General features: G+C 42.1%; 1 protein-coding gene across 7 annotated transcripts in view; it reads right to left on the bottom strand.

Moving 5' to 3' along the window:
• Positions 1-9,060, bottom strand: part of rreb1a (ras responsive element binding protein 1a) — a 66,843-nt gene extending 57,783 nt beyond the window's left edge. For 3 of the 7 annotated variants that reach the window (XM_047349285.1, XM_047349286.1, XM_047349289.1), the window contains exon 1: positions 8,258-9,057. Coding sequence is in view for 5 of the 7 variants with exons in the window: in XM_047349289.1 (XP_047205245.1) it covers positions 8,258-8,297 (40 nt within the window). In the remaining 2 variants the exon portion in view is untranslated. Of the gene's footprint in view, positions 1-8,257 lie in introns of all 7 variants that reach the window. The other 4 variants (XM_047349283.1, XM_047349284.1, XM_047349288.1 and 1 more) reach the window with 3 other exon arrangements.
• Between the last annotated feature and the right edge of the window lie 11,166 nt (positions 9,061-20,226).

The following is a 20,226-nucleotide window of genomic DNA, read 5'->3' as shown; positions in this document are numbered from 1 at the left end:
AATCAATAACATGATGATCAGTATTAGTATGAATATATCTGAGTTTTATTCTAAACTTTATTTCTGCAGAATATTTACAGCCATTTTTCAGCTTTTTGTCCATAATTTTAACAGTCTAATATGTGTAGATTGGTTCTTATTGTCCCTCCTGTTTTACTTCAGAGCAGGAAGAGGACGATCAGGAACATCCGTCACGTCCTCCATCTTTTTGTCACATCAAGAAGCTCCGATGAGTCAGCTGCAACACCTTCATGCTCAGACATCATCCCGTAACTCTGAGTCACAGACTGATACCACCAGGAGGCTCCTCTGCGGCAGCAGTGCCAGGTAACACCCCAGTTCGGGTCTGAACTGGTGCCGTTTGTCATGGAGTTCAACTGCTCCGGCATTTAGAGTGGCAAAAAACAGCTGAGGCCCTGAAGGAGGTTGGAGCGAGTCAGCAAGAAACAAAAAGCTGCTACATATTTACGGTGCAAAAAAGCTGAAAAAATGTTAAACCTTCAGATGGATCCGACCCAAAAAGGGTCCGAACCTTTAAAATAATCTTAAAGATACGACAAGTGAAATATAACAAACTAACTGGGAACGCCAAATCTCCTAAATCGGTCACAAAGACGTAGAAAAGAGAAGAAAATGACCAAACATGGATGGAAAAAGAACCAAAGCAGCATCCAACACAAAATAATAAAAAACTGAACAACCATAATACAACATAAAATAGCTGAAATAAAACCAAACACTTAGCAAAAAAGGCAAAACAAGAAAACACTAATTATCCTGAAAATAGATGAGGTCAAAGAAAACACAAAGTGGAAGAAAAAGCTTAAAAACGACTCATAAAGTTGCAACATGAAGACACAAAACAAAGCAATCTAACCTCCAAAGAGCTGCAGAACAAAGCTAGAGAATGTTTGACTTGCACCAAATGACCTCAGATGATACATCAGAACCGCGTCAAGAAATAGAACAAGGACACAAAATGGCTGAAAATAATTCCTAAACCCGTAAAAACTGAAAGACTAAAGACTTTAATAAACAGACGTTTATATGAGAAGATCTACCAGATAGTTTCAAAATAAAAGCCTAGGAACATGAAGGCCAGTTTTCCCAGGTTGCTCCAGTTCAGACGAAGAGGAGGAAGGTGGGAAACCATATGGTTCAGCCTGAGGTGTTAGACCCATCCCCCCGTCCTTTATCCTCCTCCTCCTCGTCTCTGTCTGCATCTGAACCAATGAGACCAGTGTCTTTACAGCTCACTTCTCCACATCAGGACATCAAGTACTCCCTGCTTTAGGTTCAGTTCACAAAACCTTTATTTTCTTTCACTTCAAAGTTTCAGGGCAGAAACGTGGACTGAATCACATGAAGTCTGAAAATAAAAATCAGTTTGGCAACATTTAGTGGCTCCAGCTGCTAAACTCAGTCTGAAAACCAGGAAAAATTCTTATTTTTAAAATTATGTTGGCCATGTTAACATTAATGGCTGAGTTAGCACAGTTAGCCATGTTACCACTGTTAGCAATGATAGCAAAGTTAGCAATGTTGGCAACGTTATCAATGTTAGAGAAAAAGTATTTTGTTGGTGAAATATCTTTATAAACTACAAAGATTTAGCTTTTTCGTGTTTGCATAGACTTAAATATTTTTGCTGACCAATCAAAGCGTTTTACTTCTCAGAAAATGTTAATTATAACATTTTAATTCCCTTTAATCATCTGCATGGCTTTTCCCCACCAAAAAGCATTAGACAATGGCGAACTCGGCAGGCAGATGCTCTGTGTGCGACCTCTTAGCAGCGTTCTAATTCCTCCAGTCTATTTGATTCCAGCTACGCAGGCTAAAGCTAACCAGCCAATAGGCAGAAGACACGCCCCTCCTCATTTGCATAATGAGGCAGAAATGCATACGGAAATGTACAAAGCAGGAGCATAAATAAATAGCAGTGAACAAATGGAGTAAAACAATACAAAGGAAACATAAAACTGACAGAAAATATTAAAACACACATAAACAAATACATTTAAAAATGAGTCATTTACGAATAAAGTTGGAAATTGTAATGGATAATAAATAAATAAATAATGTAATTTTTACAAAGGTGAATAAATCAAGAAGCTAATTAAAAGAGATAAATACATTTATGTCTTATTGAATAATTTAATTACTCCCTACATGTATTTATTCACTGTTAATCAAATGTTTGTTTATTTATTGAGCATTTATTTATTTATGTATATATTCTGCTGCTCCTCCGTCAGCATCAACAGGTTCTAAACTGGATTTCTCTGCAGTGTAACGACATGTTAGTGTGTGTGTGTCAATGTGAGGTTAATGTGCAGAAACTCAAGTCTCAGTGGAGGAACCCGGCTTTTAATTAGCTGCTTGACTTCTGTCCCCGTGGACACAAACGTCCCATTGAAACTCCTATTAACACACACACAGGGTCACATGACTGCAGTGTAACTATCACACATCAGATTTATTAATGACTCCCAACCTGCAGGAAGGTTCTGTTGGTTTGATGCTCTGAGTTCATCAGAGGAAACAGTTTAGAGAAAAACTATTCAAACATTTCAGCTTTTTATTTCACATCTTTATCCTCTTATTAAGAGTTTACTATTATTATACTGTTATTGTATATATTACAAATTAAACTCATTTATTAAAGTAGTAACAACCTAAATCATCTTAAATGAAAAAAAATAATCTTTGTTTTTAAACATTAATTTCATTTTTAAAGGAAAATAAAAAGCAGAACTTATTTACAGAAACTAAAACTAAAAGTTGATATAAACCTGAAAGGAAGTGGATTTCAGACAATAATGTTAGAGATTTATTTGTCTATAGTTTGTAAGTAAAACACTGATTTCTTACTTTTACTGATGATTTTATATTTAAACTGAATAGCGTATATTTAAGTGACAGTTCTTTTTACATTATTATTATTATTATTATTATTGAAAATCCTGATAATATATTTGACCAAAATCATAAATTAAAACATGAGTCACCTTTAATTAAAAGTTCTTGACTCCCTGATATCTGACATCCAAAGTAAACTAAATGACTTTCCAGATGCCTCAACTAGACGTCACTTTTATCCTGTTTTTAGGACGTTGTTCATTTGATGAAACAGAACCTGATGAGACTCGGTTCTGTTGGTAAATCAGTCCATCAATCAGCAGAATCCCATCCAATCCGAGTCACTTAGAGACTCGGCGGTGAGGAGGCGGCTGCTGCAGGGATGATGAAGAGGAGATAAAGAGGAGTCACAGTCGGTTGGTTGCCCTCCTCCTCCTCCTCCTCCTCCTGCTGCTCCACCTCCACCTGTACGCAGTGAAAACAAGCATCCTCGGCTTCATGCTGCATCATGTCTTTACATGACTCTGACTGCAGGCTCCGAGGAAGCCATTCCCACAAAAACAGCTCCCAACGGAGCACACCGGGAACACAACATGCTCTTTGTGCATCGGAGCGCCACACATCATCTATGACGACATCATCCAACACACCACTGGACATGTTAAAGGCTCCAGCACCGCTGAGGAGGATGATGTTATTTAGCTTCTCAGAAGTCCTGATCAAGCCCTCATTTTCTTTGTTGTCTTTCCAAGGAGCCAGAATTTTCTGGAACCTTTCAGATCTGAAGAGTTGCTTTTTATGAGAACAAACATGCAGGGTTATGAGTTGGATTAAGACTTTTGCACAGTTGCTGCATCCTCCCATTCTTCTCTCCTGATAAATAAGCCTAAAAAATCCTGTTTTTCCTGTTTTTGCCCTGCAGAGCTGCAGACGAGTTTCAGGCTGAATCTAACCGCCAGATGATGAAACTCTGGGCGAACTTTCCAGCATCCAAACCCAGGGAGGAATCCACATCCACTTTGATGCTGTGATTAACACAGCCTGTCCCTCCCCCACCCGTCTCCATCTCCTGCTGAAGACCCCGCCTCCAACTACTGCTGCTCCACCAAACGAGGAGTTAAAACTTCCCCCGTCCTGTCCGTGAGAGAGATCAGCGCCTGTCGCCGAGGGCCCAGCTCAGCTTCAGTGTTGAATTTCGTAATGGAATGCTAACTGCTCATCCGGATCCGTCCTCCTCCTCCTCTGCCTTCTGTAGCAGGAGGAGGAGGAGGAGGACCAAAAGCAGCACGGACATGAGGGAGATCATCACAGGCCCTGTCCCAATACCCACACTACACCCTAACCCCTCTATGAAGTGTGTACTTTGTACAAGTGCATGTAGGGGTTAAAGTGCGCAGGTTACAAGCTGTAAAATTGGAGAATTGGGACAGTAGGAGTGACGTCATCGACTTGCACCTCTGCACCGTAACTGTAACATCAAAAAGGGCGGGAACCAGCGCTGTTTTCAGTCTTGCTGCTAAAAAAACTATTTAAAACTGCAACAAGAAATTGTTTTGAGGAGAATAAAGTGCGGGAAGCGACGGAGGTTTACACACCAGACTCTCGCTGCTCCAGTGTTTGTTTAAAAGGTAACTTCAGTGTTATGATCTACTGGCCCAGAACTGGCCCAGAATCACTCTGAACCCACTGGTTTCTTACAATGTTGAGCCTGGAAAACCAGTAAAAAATATATTTGTCGGCTTGCTGTCTAAAGTTTACGCAGTTCTTATTATTCTGATCTGATGACTGGTTACGTTGACGGTTGTGATTGGTTTTTGCTCAGAACGTCATCTGCAGCAGTGAATTGTGGGTAATATACTTCGGCGAAGTCCGCTTAGATGAGGGCTTCGCCGAAGGGCGGATTGAGGGCACAAAGGGGGCGGGGCTAAAGACCACTCTCAACGGGAACAATTCAGGGACACAAGGGTGGAAGTGTGAGTATTGGGACAGGACCTCAGAAAAGCTGCACTGATCCAGTCTATCCTGCAGAATGGAACCAACTTTCCTGCATCGAATAGTTCTAATAAAAGTTCTTCTGGGACGGAAGGGGACAGAACATAGTCCAGTTGAACTACAGCAGCTGAACCAAAACACTGCAGCTCTACAGAAATGTTCTGAAAGCTTCTGTAACAACAACGACTATCAGAGATCCAGGCTCTGAGTCTGGACATGACCTGGCATACACACCATGAACACGTACGGAAAACTAAAATCCAACATCAACTTCTTCCAATACGGCATCTTCAAGAGCAACAAAGCTTTAGGTACAGCTGCAGAATGAAGGGATGAGGCTGGTTCTGCTCACATCCAGTCAGACCTGCAGCTTCTGGTTCAGAGGCTGAGCTGGTCGGACCAAGATGGAGCTCAAAATAAACCGTCCGGAGATTAGAAATACAAGATATTTTTCTGCATCGTCAAAAATAATCAAATCATCTCATTTTATGTCTAATACAAGGAAAATAAAACTTTCTACACAATCTTATTTTAAACTAAAACATTTGCAGCATTTGTTACTTTCTGTAGTAATGCACCTTATTCTGGTTCAGACTTAAATCACAGAGAAAATAAACGGCTCAAACTTGATGGTTTGGCTTCATAAATTAACCACAGAACCATAAAAACTAACGATGGCCCAATCCATCAGCCAGAGATCAGAACCAGCTCGTTTCCCTGCGACCATCTCCCTCTTTACCTTTCAGCTAAATATAAATCGATTTAAACCTCGATTTTCTTTAGTCTGCCGTTAAATCGGTGATCAGCAGCTCAAACTCTTCATTAAATACATCAACATGTAGATCGATCACCGCTTTCAGTCCATCGACAGGATGAACCATTTCAGTTCTTCTTTGACATGTTTTTAAGCCAATAACCTGAGAAAAACATTTGCAATGTAAATATTTTTCACCTGAATTTCAGCAGCAACAGGTTAAAGATGAGAACTTGGTTCTGAAAAATCTGCTCAGTGTTTTTCTGATTTTTATTAGAATGAAACACAAAGGATCAAAAGGTCAAAGATCAGCTTCAACTGATGTTTTCTACCCCCATCAAGGAGCCTGCAGCCATTTTTACAACCCCTTAGGAAAAAGAAATGAATCAGCAGTTCAGACCTGATCGCTAGAAATATCGGCCGGAGGAAGAATGGATCGGTGCATCTCAGCTCCAACCTGGATTTTCTTTAACAAATATGTTTTCTCCATATTTATCTCCATGCACATTTATCAACAGTGTGTTTTTGCATGAATTCTCATTAAAGTTTCGTTTTTTCCTAGTTTTGTTTTTATTGTGGACATGTGAGGAAATCTGCAGGAGGCTCAATGTGGCTACAAACAAATGCAGGAGCTCCAGGTTGATGTTTTCCGTTTTTATAGAGAACTTAAAGTTCCTCAGGTTGAACCATTATCTAACCGGTTCAGCCCTGAGACACCACTGGGGGCCAAACCAAACCCAGGCCGTCAATCATTGACCCGGCTCAGTGATAAGGGACTCTTTGGCCCAGTTCAGAACAAGTTATGGGAGTTATTTAACGGCCATAACAGCATCTTCTCCCGCGGAGCGACACGGAAAATACCCCGGATAACAGCTAACTGAGCCGGGAAAACTTCACCGAGACGACGGTGTGGGTCTGAAAACTGCTCAGGGTGCGAAGATTTAACGACTTTAATTAAAGTTAAAGCGGAGCGAGATGTCGAGAGATCAGAAAAGAGGGACTGAAGCGGAGGAAGGAGGAGGAGGATGCAACAGGCGTCACGTCGATGCTGCTGCTGCTGCTGCTGGGGAGGCGGGGGAAAAACTGTCAGAAACTCGGCGAAAAGTCGCCAAACTGCCGCAAAAAGCGGCGCAACCCAAACGGCAGGGACCCCCTGACCGAGCCGCAACCACATCGGAGCAGTTTATAAATGAACTGGTCTCGATTTAGTGCTAAAAATGTCAGGGCAAGGTCACCATACAGGGGTCGAGCTAACTGCAGTTAGCCCGGACACAAACGGAAACAAGGCCAGTTGAATTTCAAAATAAAACGACAACATCAACTGTTTAAAATCATCAAATACTCCAACTTATTGACAATAAGAATAACTTTTCAACAGATAAATATAGGAATGTTAAATATACTAAAAGACAAAACTACCCTTATTAGCCAAAGCAACAGTTAGTCATTTTTCCCAAAGAAAAGATCATTAATCAGAACAGAAACATTACTCATCATCACAGCCCCAAAAACATCCTACTCAGCATTCAACCCATCCATGATCATCTGAACAACCAATGATGACTATAAACAGTCACACAACACAACCCTGAGAGGTTTACTGGGTCAACATCCAACATGGCTGCCAAATTAATACAATAAAAACATGAACATATATTATTATATACCAATAAAACCAGTCACTCGCAAAACTGTACAAGATCTGCAACTGAGCTAACAGTAGCTAGCCTGTTCAGTGAACATAATGGTGCATTTTATTGGCATTTGAAGGCAGAGTTTTCAAGTTACAGAGAAACATTATAATAATAAAAAAAGAGTTTTTAAAACCCAACATTGCTGCCACAATCATGGTTGAAGTAATAACCTGTTCATATGGACTTCTTACCATGACTTCACCAATAGATGTTTTACACTGCAGCTATCTCTACCTAACATTCATTGGATTCTGGATAATGGGAATTCTAGAGGATTCATCCAACTTCAGATCATCAATCGTAACAATGATTAAATCCCGTTGACATTTCAGCCTCTAACTGGATCATGGTTTCACTCGGGCCTCTGATGTAAATGAAACGCAGCGCAACGTCTGATGCGATGTGGATCAACAGGTGTTTTATTCTGAAAGTGAAGACCGGAAGCTGCAGCAGGGTCTGCCGTTAGCTTGCTGCTCTCGCTGTCTGGGACTGATAGCTTTACACATGGCCACTAGCAGCGAGGCTCCGACCAAAGTGCACCCAGATATGGATGCTCGCCTCCGGCTGAGAGCAGACTTTAACCCCCCCCCCCCCCTTCTCTCTCTCTCTCTCTCCGTTTCCACCACCCCCCCTGCGGCGGAAAATAACCGCCGAATAACAGCCAGAAAAGTGCAAACGGCTGATAAAAGTTGCGCTAAAGAGCGTGAAAACATGAAGTTGTTGGTGATAATTAGCTGCAAGCTGAATGAGGAAGAGACGGAAGAGGAGCTGAATTCCTCCGCTTGGATGCGCATCAAACTAGGAAGCAACACGGAGACGAGAGAGAAAAAAAAAAAAAAAACCCCGTGAAAAGCCCACTCCACGGATCAGAGAGGAACTTTGACTCGACAATTTAACTTGTTGCTCAGAAACGGGCAGCAGGTCGATGTTAGCGGAAGAAAAAACGTTGACTTACCGCGGACTTTGTTGGGGTTGGGCTGCTTACGCCGAGACATCGTGGCGCGGATGATGATGGTGGTGGTGGTGGCGGTGGTGAGGAAGGATGAAGTTAAAAAAACGTAAGGAGGAAGAGGTGCAAAGTCGCTCCGAAGAGGAGAGGAATCAAAATGGCGTTTCCGAAGGGATGTGCAAACTTGGACAAACTTTACTCCGGCTTCTCCTCCTCTTCCTCTTCTCTCCTCCTCCTCCTCCTCCTGCTGCTGCTGCTCTGCTTCTCTTCCTCCTCTCCTCCTCCTCTTCCTCCTCTCTAATGAAACAAACAAGACGAACTCAACTCTTCAACTGTAACTGCTGCTCCGGAGGTTGGCTGAAGTGGTGGCCGGGCTCCAGGCTCCGTGCCCCGGCCTGTCTCTCGCCGTGTCTCGGTGTCTCTCTGGTTCTCTGAACCTGATCAGTAAAGCTCATCACGTGTTGTCTCTCCAGTCTCCAAGGGGACGTGGCCACCAAGCATCTCTGCCTTTACGCACGGACACACGTTACTGTCAGGGGCGCGTCCAGGAAGTTTTACAACGGGCGCACCAAAACATTTTATTATTCAAAATGTAATCATTTGTTTAAAATCAAATCAAATAAGAAGTTGATTATGATGTCGCTTTATATAAGGTGGTGGAGAATGGACGATAGAAAGTGACCCCCACTATGGGGGACAAAGAAAGTATTTGTTGCAACTCATCCAAATGCATTATATGTATTAGATTTCTTACTTTTTCATAAAAAAATATAATGCTTGTGGAACACGGTATCACTGGGCCAGCTAGGGGACCAGCCAGCTAGGGGACCAGCAAGTCCACTTTACCTGGACCCCCTGTTGGTAGCACCACTGGCAAGGGCACCACCAGAAAACATGACAATAGAGGTGATACATTCCCACATTCAACCCACTTCCACCTGAAACTCCCATTTCAGAATGAAATCCAGAAAACCACTCACACCTTGGGGGGGGGGGGGGGGGTGAATTATCCTGGGATCTGAAGAGGATGCCAACTGTCAGCCAGCCTCAGGGTCGAGGGGGGAGGAGTGCTGCTGTTTCCACACTAGGGAGGGTCAATCTCTCAGCTCCATTTTCCACGGATGGAGGAAAACCTTGTGCAGAATATTCGAACAATCCAGCAAGGAAAACAGTTTTCTGTTCAGTTTTGGGTTAAAATCTTCAGATCCTGTTCAGGTTTTTCTTTTGTTCTTTATTGTAACTTTTATAAAAATCTAATTAAATATATTTAAAAGTAAATAAATGTTAAAAAAATTTACTTGCAATATGATGGATAATTTTCATTTGTAAAAGCCGTTTTAAAAGTACCAACATTCCCTCGTTTAATCCATCCATCCAGCCTTCCATCCATCCATCCATCCATCCATCCATCCATCCATCCATCCATCCATCCATCCATCCATCCATCCATCCATCCATCCATCCAGCCTTCCATCCATCCAGCCTTCCATCCATCCATCCATCCATCCATCCAGCCTTCCACCCATCCATCCATCCATCCATCCATCCATCCATCCATCCATCCATCCATCCAGCCTTCCATCCATCCATCCATCCATCCGTCCATCCATCCATCCATCCATCCATCCATCCATCCATCCATCCATCCATCCAGCCTTCCATCCATCCATCCATCCATCCATCCATCCATCCATCCATCCGTCCATCCATCCATCCATCCAGCCTTCCATCCATCTATCCATCCATCCATCCATCCATCCAGCCTTCCATCCATCCATCCATCCATCCATCCATCCATCCATCCATTCAGCCTTCCATCCATCCATCTATCCATCCATCTATCCATCTATCCATCCATCCATCCATCCATCCATCATGTTCCACTTATTAATGATCAGGTCCTGGAGGTAGATGTTCCAGAAGAGATTCCCACATCCCTCTCCCCAGTGACCCTTTCAATATTATCTGGAGGGATTTCTAGATGTTTCCAGGCAAGAAGGGATATATACTTCCTTTCAGTGAGTTCTGGTCGGCCTCCAGTTCTCCTCCCAGTGGGACAGGCTAAAAAAAAACCTCCAAAATACGGCACTCAGTTTGTATCCAGCAATGTGTCCTTTCAATAAGGAGAAGCGGCAGCTCTAACCTAAGCTCCACTGACCTGATGGAGCTAAAGCAGAACCTGAAAAACCAACAAAAGAAGCTCACTTCACCAGCTTAGGTTCAGGATCTTAATCATTCAAGGCACAAAATAAGACCTAACATCTCTGAAACAATGGTCTCTATCTACTATTTCTCTTCTGCACACAAGTAAACCTTCTATTCCTCACACTCATCTCCGTCCACTCCACCTTGCTTTGGATGATTATCCCCAGAACATTACGCACCTCCAACCTCAATACATCTGCTCCTCACAACTTCACTATTCCACCTGTCTTCCTCTCATTCTTACTCATGGATGTTTACTTTCAGTCCCCTTCTGTCCAAAGCATACCTTCACCTCTGCAGGCTTTCCTCCACTGGTTCCCCAACATCACTACAGATCACAATATCATCTGCATACATCATAATCTGAGGACCTTACCTCGACAGGGTGTAGTGTTTTCTTTCTATATCTATATAATTGTGGCATTTTGTAACAACCTGATGCTGTATCTGTTTTCTAGATCCATGAATTGAGAACAAAGATACTTTATTAGATTCCTTTTGAATAAATATCCACTCTAGTTCTCATTTCCATTTTAGTTTTCTTTGGACTTTGCACGTTTTTACACTTATTAATTTGTTCAGTCTTTGCAGTCTGTAAGCCTGTACTTGTTTAATAGAATAATAACATTTAAAAAAATTTTAAAAAGCATGTTCAAGTTGACCTTAGACATAAAATCAGCAATGTTCACAACATAAATAAAATGAGGAAAATGACAATAATATTTTAGAGAAAACCAAAGGAGTGGATACCTTCAAGTTTTCAAATCCTAGGAAAATTTATATCTATAATTGATAAAATATGAAAGCATACATAAAAATAAATATAAAAATGTTGCAACTTATACATGTGGAGGGTTCAGATGTTAATGTCTGAAATGCATGAATTTCTCAATGCTGAACAAGAGCTTCATTCCAGTCTTCTTGAACAGTTTATTTTGAATTAGTTTTCTGAAATATTATCTGAGGTCACCAAATCTGTGACGTTTACTCGCGTTACATCAAACTTCCTACTTCCAGTAAAATCAGCTGGCATTCCTAGAAAACTCTCAGTGTTTGTTTTTGCTGTATGCAGAGTTTGGAGAGCTTCTCCTTAAATGTGTTTGCTGTGAATTTTTACGGAGACCGTGTCAATTCAATTCAGTTTCAATTCAGTTTATTTCTATAGCGCCAATTCACAACATGTCGTCTCAAGGTTCTTCACAACAGTCAGGTTCATACATTCCAATTAATCGTAACCATTGAACAGTTCAGTCAGATTCAGTTATTTATTCAAATTGGATAAAAAGTTTTTCTATCTAAGGAAACCCAGCAGATTGCATCCAGTCAGTGACTTGCAGCATTCACTCCTCCTGGATGAGCATGTAGAGACAGTGGACAGTCACTGGCGTTGACTTTGCAGCAATCCCTCATACTGAGCATGCATGTAGCGACAGTGGAGAGGAAAAACTCCCTTTTAACAGGAAGAAACCTCCAGCAGAACCAGAACCAGGCTCAGTGTGAGCGGCCATCTGCCACGACCGACTGGGGGTTTGAGAGAACAGAGCAGAGACACAAAGAGAACAAAGAAGCACTGATCCAGGAGTACTTTCTATGGGAAGGAAAAGTAAATGTTAATAGATGTAGCTCCTTTAGTCGTTTCATCTAGAAAGAAAGAACAGATAAACTCTGATCCAGTTTTCAAGGTTAGAGTCTGAAAGAGAGAACATAGAGTTAGTTACAGTAGAAGCTCAGTCAATTTCCATGTCTAGGAGAGAGAAAGGGTTAAACACTGAAAGACAGGATCATGTGGATCATCGGTAGAAGGTGAGCATTAAGTTGTTGCCAGCAGAAGCTTGGACAATGCCCCTCTCCAGAAAGGTGTCACAGGTAGACACAGAGTCAGGCCAGGTGTAGCTTCTAGGAATAGAAAAGAGAGAACAAAGTTAAAAGCTGAAATAACAGCAAATAATGCAAAATTGGAGAGTAGTTTGAGAATGTAGCGAAGAGGGTGAAAGTGGTCATTATGTCCTCCAGCAGCCTAAGCCTATAGCAGCATAACTACAGAGATACCTCAGGATAAACTAAGCCACTCTAACTATAAGCTTTATCAAAAAGGAAAGTTTTAAGCCTTAAAAGTAGACAGGGTGTCTGCCTCACGGACTAAAACTGGGAGCTGGTTCCACAGGAGAGGAGCCTGATAACTAAAGGATCTGCCTCCCATTCTACTTCTAGAGACTCTAGGAACCACCAGTAAACCTGCAGTCTGAGAACAGTCTGTGCCAATTATTCAGTTTTGCTGTCAGTATTTGCAAAGACACTTTTATTTAGACAAACATTTAGTTAAATGTTCTACTTGTTGATTTTACCTGTTCTTATTGTCTTTGTACTATATTAAGCCTATATCTGTATTTATTTTATTTGCACTCTGTAAAGCACTTTGTGATTTGTAGCTGTGAAATGTGCCATATAAATAAAGTTTACTTACTTACAGTTTACTAATGTGTTTAGTTGTGCTTTGTGTACTTTCTGGGCCTTCTTCAGATACAGTATACTTCATCCCTCAGCCGCTGCACAAAAGATAACGTCTGTTAAGTTCAGAAATATTTGAAGCTTCAGGCTCTTTGCAGCCAGAGTCCAAAAAGACCCTCAGAAACTCAAAGGAACTACTGAGCCACATCACTTTAGAACATTACAGTTTGGCTGCTTGGAAGTAAAATCTAAAGAAATTATGGCTGAATCAGAACTTTTGGACAGAATTGAAACTAAAATCTCTTGCCAACCCTTGTTGATCATCATTTTCTCAGCTCTGACACACTGATGAAGATGTTTTCTGCTGTATAAATAATTGCAGCAGCAGCAGGAGCTGCTCAGACTCAGCGAAGCTGCAAACTAAATTTAAACTGCCTCTGGACTCTCATTGTTAAATTTAGTGCGAGCAGCTCGACTCCTCGCTCGCTGCATGTCTACTTGCTCTCCCACATTCCTGACAGCCCTCCATCTCCAGATACAGACCCCTCCTCCTCCTCCTCCTCCTCCTATCATCCCCTGCTGGAGAGAGAAGCACACAGGCATCTCTCCTCCCATCACACCCCTCTTCCTCCTCCTCCTCCCCTGCAGGCGGCTGCAGCAGAGCAGGAAGAGCCTCTCCGCCTGTCTCGGGCTGGTTCGGCCTGTTGCTGATGAAGGATTTGGGTGTTTCCAGCAGTCTCCTTTCTCTCCGTCAGACATTTTGAGTTCTACACCAAATCAGATGGAAATCGTGCTCATGCTTAGCCTCCTTGCCCTGCAGCAGTTATGCTCACAGTTGGGTTTTCACTTCAACAGAACAGAGAGAAACACTCTGTGACTTTAAAGAACTTTTACTAAAAGCCGTTAAACACAAGATGAAGACATTTCTCATTTCCCCTTCCTCCAGATTGTTGTCGTCTTACTTTCAGACAATTCCAGATTCAAGCCTGATGCTTTCCGAAGTTATGGCATCTCCTCCTGAATTCAGAGCAGGCATCCTGCAGCATTCCTGCTCTGGAAAGGCAAGTATATTTCCTGTGGGACTCCAAAGCTTTTGAGGAACTTGGTTCCACGGGAGGAAACAGGATCTGAACGAAGATTAACCAGAACCAAGATGTCTCCGAATGAGTCCTGGTTCTTAAGGTAGCTGATCACTGAATCATAGTTTTATTTTTATTTCTTGTACTTTGATCCACAAATTCAGACATTATTTTTTGTAAAACATGCTGCAACAATGTCGATCACTGTATTTATTATGCTGAGTGAGTAAGACAATGAAAATGAAGAGGATCCTAGTTTTTAAGTTCTGAAGTTTTAATGGTTGCTATAGTAACATGCTTCAGGCTCTTCATCATTTGTTCATTTGAAGCAACAGAAACTTTCCAACATCTGCAATCTTCAATCCCATATTCTCACATTTGCAGTAAGAATTTGCCGTCGTCAGAGATATTGTTTTAAAATGTCTTGAAATGAACCATTTTATGGAAACAACATGTTACCGATTCACTGAGAATGTTCCTTCCAGTGCCACAAGTGCCAGAGTGGGTAGAGCACAGAATTTAGATCCAGAACCAAGCATATGGTCCACTTAGAGTCTGTGAAACTGACATTAACTCACACAATGATGTCAACATTAAGGGTTTTACTATCTGGAGAGGAAATCCATGAGGACGCCGTGTGAGGCTGATGCTCATGATGACGCGACAACAGATACTTTTCCAGCTTCAGGTAGCTCCTTACGCTAGCTCATATATAAACAAAGATTTCCCATAGAAATTTATTTTGTGTTGGTTTCAACATGAAAACATTTAATAGACCATAAAATATCTGGTGATCTTTCAGAAAATGTCTCAAACTCATTTTCTAACTTCATGTAGCAGCAAGCTGTGCTGCATTGCTGATGCTAATTTGTTCACTAACAGGAAGTGGTGATATTTTTTCTGTTGTGTATTTTTGATTTGTGTCTTTTCTTTGAGCACAAAAAACAGATCAATAAATATCACACAGCTTGTTGGAGAAGACTCTTCTAGGTTTTTGAGTGGCCGGCTGAGCTTATACATAAACAGGGCACGGGGGAGCGGCATGGCACTGGGGTGTTGTGGTGTCACAGTGGGGTCTCAGGGCGTGCGTGGTGGGTTCCTGGCCGACGGCCTATGTCTCTAAGCGATGTTCCAGTCTCCCTGCAGGCTGCAAGGACAGAGCTGGTCTCTAGTAGGGCTCCTGTCCCCCCTTGACCTCTCTGTGGCTGACTGACCGGGTGGGATGACACAGTGGCTTTCCTACGTTGGTTCATCTGAGCCCCAGGCGCTGCAGGTTGCTGATGCCTTCCCTCCTCGGAGCTGGCAGGTTCTGCTGTTGGGGGCTTGTCCAAGCGCCTGGCCACCAGGGTGACCAGGTTCGTGGGTTCAGTGAGAATATGGCTACACTGTGGGGTTGCCTGGTGTCTTTCCATCTAGGGCTGCTGCGGCCTGCGAGAGCCGAGGCCTGCCTTGACTACCTCACTCACTCATACAAACAGTCGAAAAGGTTCAAGGTCATACAAACAAAGGTTGCTATTTGAATAAGGTGACCTGTCTGCTTTGATGCAAGTCCCAATCTCACTGGAGTCTAAATCAGCACCTTCTCTAACTTCCTGCAGCGGCTAGCTGTGCCGTAGTACGATGCTGGCTTATTTTTTAAAATTGTTTTTAATTTGTATTGTCCTTTATGATAGCACTGCTGCTGAGAACAATTAGGTCAGCATTTCTGCGCATGCAAAATAGGAATTTAATAGCCAGTGATCACCTCCTAGTCCTGTTCTTAAAATCCAAAATGCTGCCACATGTAACAGTAAAATACTATTTATTTGTATTTCTGCTGGTTTGTGTGTAATTAAATTAGTAACACCCATAGTACCAATAACTCTTTCTGGATGATTGTCTTTTCAGAGACTTTGTGTCAGTCTTGTGTTGTTATCTGTTTTTACTACAGTTAGCAATGTTAGCATTTGTTAGCAAGCCATGAGCTTAAAAATGAACAAATCCTGTTGGGGATGAGGTCATACAGAGATACACATACAGAGGTAAATGTAACTCTGACTTATAGTTTTCTCTTTGCATGTTTTTTTCAACATTGATCATCATTTTAGATATAGCATAGTGATCCACTAATTAATTAGATACCAACCAAATGTACCAACTTTCCTTTGCTCAGATATGAAGATCAATCGAAAGATATAGTAAAAAAGTAGGATTTTCTTTCTCCTGTTCAGTAAATGCAAACAAGCTGAAGCCTCCCATGTAAACATATCTCAAACAATATGATGTTTGATGCAGATTGTTTTGAGTTTACAAAAAGAAAAATCAGCTAGAATTTAGAGACACACTAAGTTTAACCTGAACTTAACTATCACCACAATTGAATGCTAAAACTGGGGGCCCACTCGTTAGGACCGGGCCTTAGGGCCATAAGGCTTTAGAAGGTAAGTGATTGTATGAGAAAAGGTCCTAAATAGGCCACTTACTGTAAACACACACACACACACACACACACACCCACACACACACACACACACACACGGGCAGACAGACCCACACACACACACACACACAGGCAGACAGACCCAAAGCAGATAACATCATTACATCACTAATCCAATCACAGCTTTTCACTTTAACAGGCCACTTCTCCATTCAAATTAATCTGTGGAGGACAAACACTCAGCGTCTGAAGATGATTCACTGAGGATCCTCAACATGTCAACAGCTCAAACAATCTGTTGAAAATTGAATTATTTTCGGTTGATAATGAGGTTTGCTGAGTTTTTCTACTGCAGTGAATAGAAAAAGACTGACTTCACACACAGACCCAGACCAGATATTTACATACACTACAAAAAGAGACAGAACCATTTATTCTCCCATTTCCTGGTTTGGGTCAGGTAGAATTACCAAACAAGACCACTTGACAGAATAAAGAGAGAAATGGGGAAGACCCATTCATGTCCAACCTTTAACCTTCTGGCTGATGTCTTCAGATGCTGCTCCAACATTTCAACCTAAAGTTCTTTCCTCATGATGCCATCCATTTTGTGAGGTGGACCAGTTCTTCCTGCAGCAAACACCTACCCTGTACCACCCGATCCCCTCTTCTCTTTCTGATGGACTTCATGGCTCATGAAAAGGTGTTGATGCTTCAGACCTTTCTGCAGCAAAGCCCAGCAGTCCTTCTGTTATTTTTTCTTTACTTTAGAGTTTCTACTGTAAATAAAGACACAGTTTCTATCACATTTCTTATTGGACTGCATCTGAACACAGGCATGGTTATTCCCTCAGGAAAGGAGTGCAGACCTCTTTAACCTTCACTTTACAGATGAAGACAGAACATTTATTATAAAAACCAAAATATTAATTAAAGGTCCACTCACCTGCTTAAAAGGCCACAATGTGCCTGATCAGCCAACGAAGGGAAGGTAAGTGTAAAATAAAATGTTTATTAGGCCCAGAAAGCCAACACACACCTGATGTGACAGATGTTGATGGACTAATACGAAGCAGTTCATAACTGAAGAGGAAGAAAAACGTATTTACAAGAAAAATCTTAAAAGTGTGGCCTGGTTCAGTTTAAAGCAGGGTTAGATTCTACAACAACACCCCAAGCCCTGAACATCTCCCAGAGCTCTGCTCAATCCATCATCTGAACATGGAGAGGGGGTGGACCACCTAAAGACCTACCAAAACACGGATCTCCACTTAAACCGACAGGCTGGAGAAGGACAGCATTCATCAAAGAAGCAGCCAAGAGGCCTATGGTAACTCTGGAGGAGCTGTAGAGACCCACAGCTCAAGTGGGAGAACAGGGCAAGTATTAGTTGTGCATTCCATGAATCTGGACGATGATCAGTGAAAACAGTTTGAACCTCAGCTCACTCTAGAGCTTCAAGACAAAGGTGTGAATACTTACTTAAATGTGATCTTTTGTTTTCTAATTGTAAATAAAATTACAAAAATCTCAAACAAACTTATTTCATAATGTCATGATGGGGTGTTGTGTGGAGAACTTTAAGGAAAGAGATTCATTTGATATTACTTGGAATAAACTGGAACATAACTACATGTGGAGAAACTTCAGTGTTGTGAATACTTTCTGGATCCATTGTATATCTGGTCCTCTAAGGGTTCTAACAGAACCCTTTTTATATTCTCATAAGTAAAAAGCACAAATCAAACAATAAATAAGTAAAACAGCAGAACAAATACATCATAGATCGTCTATCGCTCTGCTCATCCTGCTCCAAACCTGTTCCTCTTTCACTCGTGTTGATCTGGGTTTGTTGATGACGGTGCTTTGCATGTTTTCAGGTCATCACTGCAGCTCTTCATGCATTCAGTCCTGTAACACAAAGTTACCTAACTTCAGACTTCAAGAACATTTAGAAGATTACTGTCAGGATTTTTAGCTTTTATTCTTTGCTCATTTCTCCTTTTTCCAGAGTTTTTATTAGATTTTCAAGGAAAAACTCATTTTAATAGGTTTGGTTCTGGGGCTCAGGACAGAAAATGGATGAAGTTAAACTTTACTTCAACATCCAGGCCTGAAATCCAGGGAGGCAGAGGAGCGAGTGTGATGTTATTTATTAGACTGTAACCATGGAGCTGTTGCCAAGGAACGACCCATCGAACACAAAAGGGTGGATTCATCCATTCATCCAGGGGAGAGCAAGAAGAGGAGGAGAAAGAGGAGGAGAGGCATCCCTGAACTGAGATCGAAGCTGGTAGTTTCCCAACACAGCGGCTGCAGAGTTGACACAGTTGTTGTTGATGAAACTTTACACACTCCGCCTCCTCCTCCTCCTCTTTCTTCATTGGAGCGCTGTCCGGACAGGCAGGCAGTCACATGAAGCCAACACCTGTCGGCAATGTGGGGGGATGATGAGCCAAAGCTGCTGTTTCCCAGCCAGCTCCAGCGACACATGTTCTCCTCCTCAGTCTGTTTGAGCGTATAGGAAACAGTCGCTGCAGTCACAGAAAAGTGCAACCAGACATGTGCTCTGCAGTGAGAGGAGGAGAAAGTAGAGGAGGAGGGAGGATGCATTTGGGAGAAAACAGGGAGGGGGAAGGAGGGGTGAAAAACCGGTTTCCAATAGTGACGGATGATTTGTAGGTAACAGTTGTTTGCCTTGCAGCCTGAGGCCTGCAGAGCTCCTGCAGCAGGTCTGAGGGCAGCTAAGGCTGGAAAACTGGATCCTGGTGGCTTTCTTAAAGGAATAAAACTCTGAAATGCAAACAACTCGCTCAGCTCGACACCTGCAGACACAAAAGACCTTAAAAACAAGTTGAAACCCCCCAAAACGAAGTCCAAACTGCTCCACAAACACCATCAGAAACAAGAAGAAAGAGATGGACAAAATCCCAAAAAACAAGCCTAAACTGAGGCACATATACACAGACTCCCGACATCTAATGCACAAGGATCCCCAGAAACAAGTGGAAACCGCTGCAGAAAGACAACAGAAAAGAATATAAATCAGTTTGGTTGTGTGAACACTAACCTGCACCATTAAACTCCTTATTCTGGTTTGATCTGAACCTTTGTGGTTAATAAAGGAATCTCCCTGCAGCGCCCCCTTTTGAATAAAATCAGCTGGCATCGTTCTACATTCTCCAATCAGAACTGTTTGAACATACTGAGCATGCTCAATGCAGACCCATTACCAGAGCAATAATGCAAAAGGCTCAACAAATCCTTGCATTTTAAAGATGAAATGATTTCTGTCCCTATATGTGGGTGTTTGCAGTGATATTTTAGTTTTTAACATGCAGGACTCATTCAGCTCAGAGACAGTTTATTCCTTTACATTCAATGAAGCTGACCAATCAGGGCAGATAAAGGTCAATAAAGGTTTCAGCAGCACAACCCAAACCTTGCTGTGTTATTTACAGCAGACGGTGAGGTTTAATTCACCCCCTTCCAGTAGAAAGAAACTAAAATGCATTCACTGACAGAAACATATCAGCACCTAGAAGGAATGAATGATTTGGTCCAGCTGACGGCCATGTTTAATATCTGGTTGCGAGCTGACATGTCTATAACGGGCACCAGAGGACATCAGGCAGTTATCAGCGACAGACAGTAAGAACAGTGAAGGTTAGGAGACACGGTTGGATGTGATAGTGGTCACAGTGGGACACATGCATCACAGCAGCATGTTGGAGCAGATATGTGCAGGAGCATCATGCTGTAAAGAGTATGCTGAGAAGGTTTACAAAACAACCAGTGGTGTTCATGCAAACGTACAATGAGAC

The sequence above is a fragment of the Girardinichthys multiradiatus genome, chromosome 21 (genome assembly GCF_021462225.1).
Source record: "Girardinichthys multiradiatus isolate DD_20200921_A chromosome 21, DD_fGirMul_XY1, whole genome shotgun sequence".
Taxonomy (NCBI): Eukaryota; Metazoa; Chordata; class Actinopteri; order Cyprinodontiformes; family Goodeidae; genus Girardinichthys; species Girardinichthys multiradiatus.
This window is presented reverse-complemented; position numbering and strand designations above follow the sequence as displayed.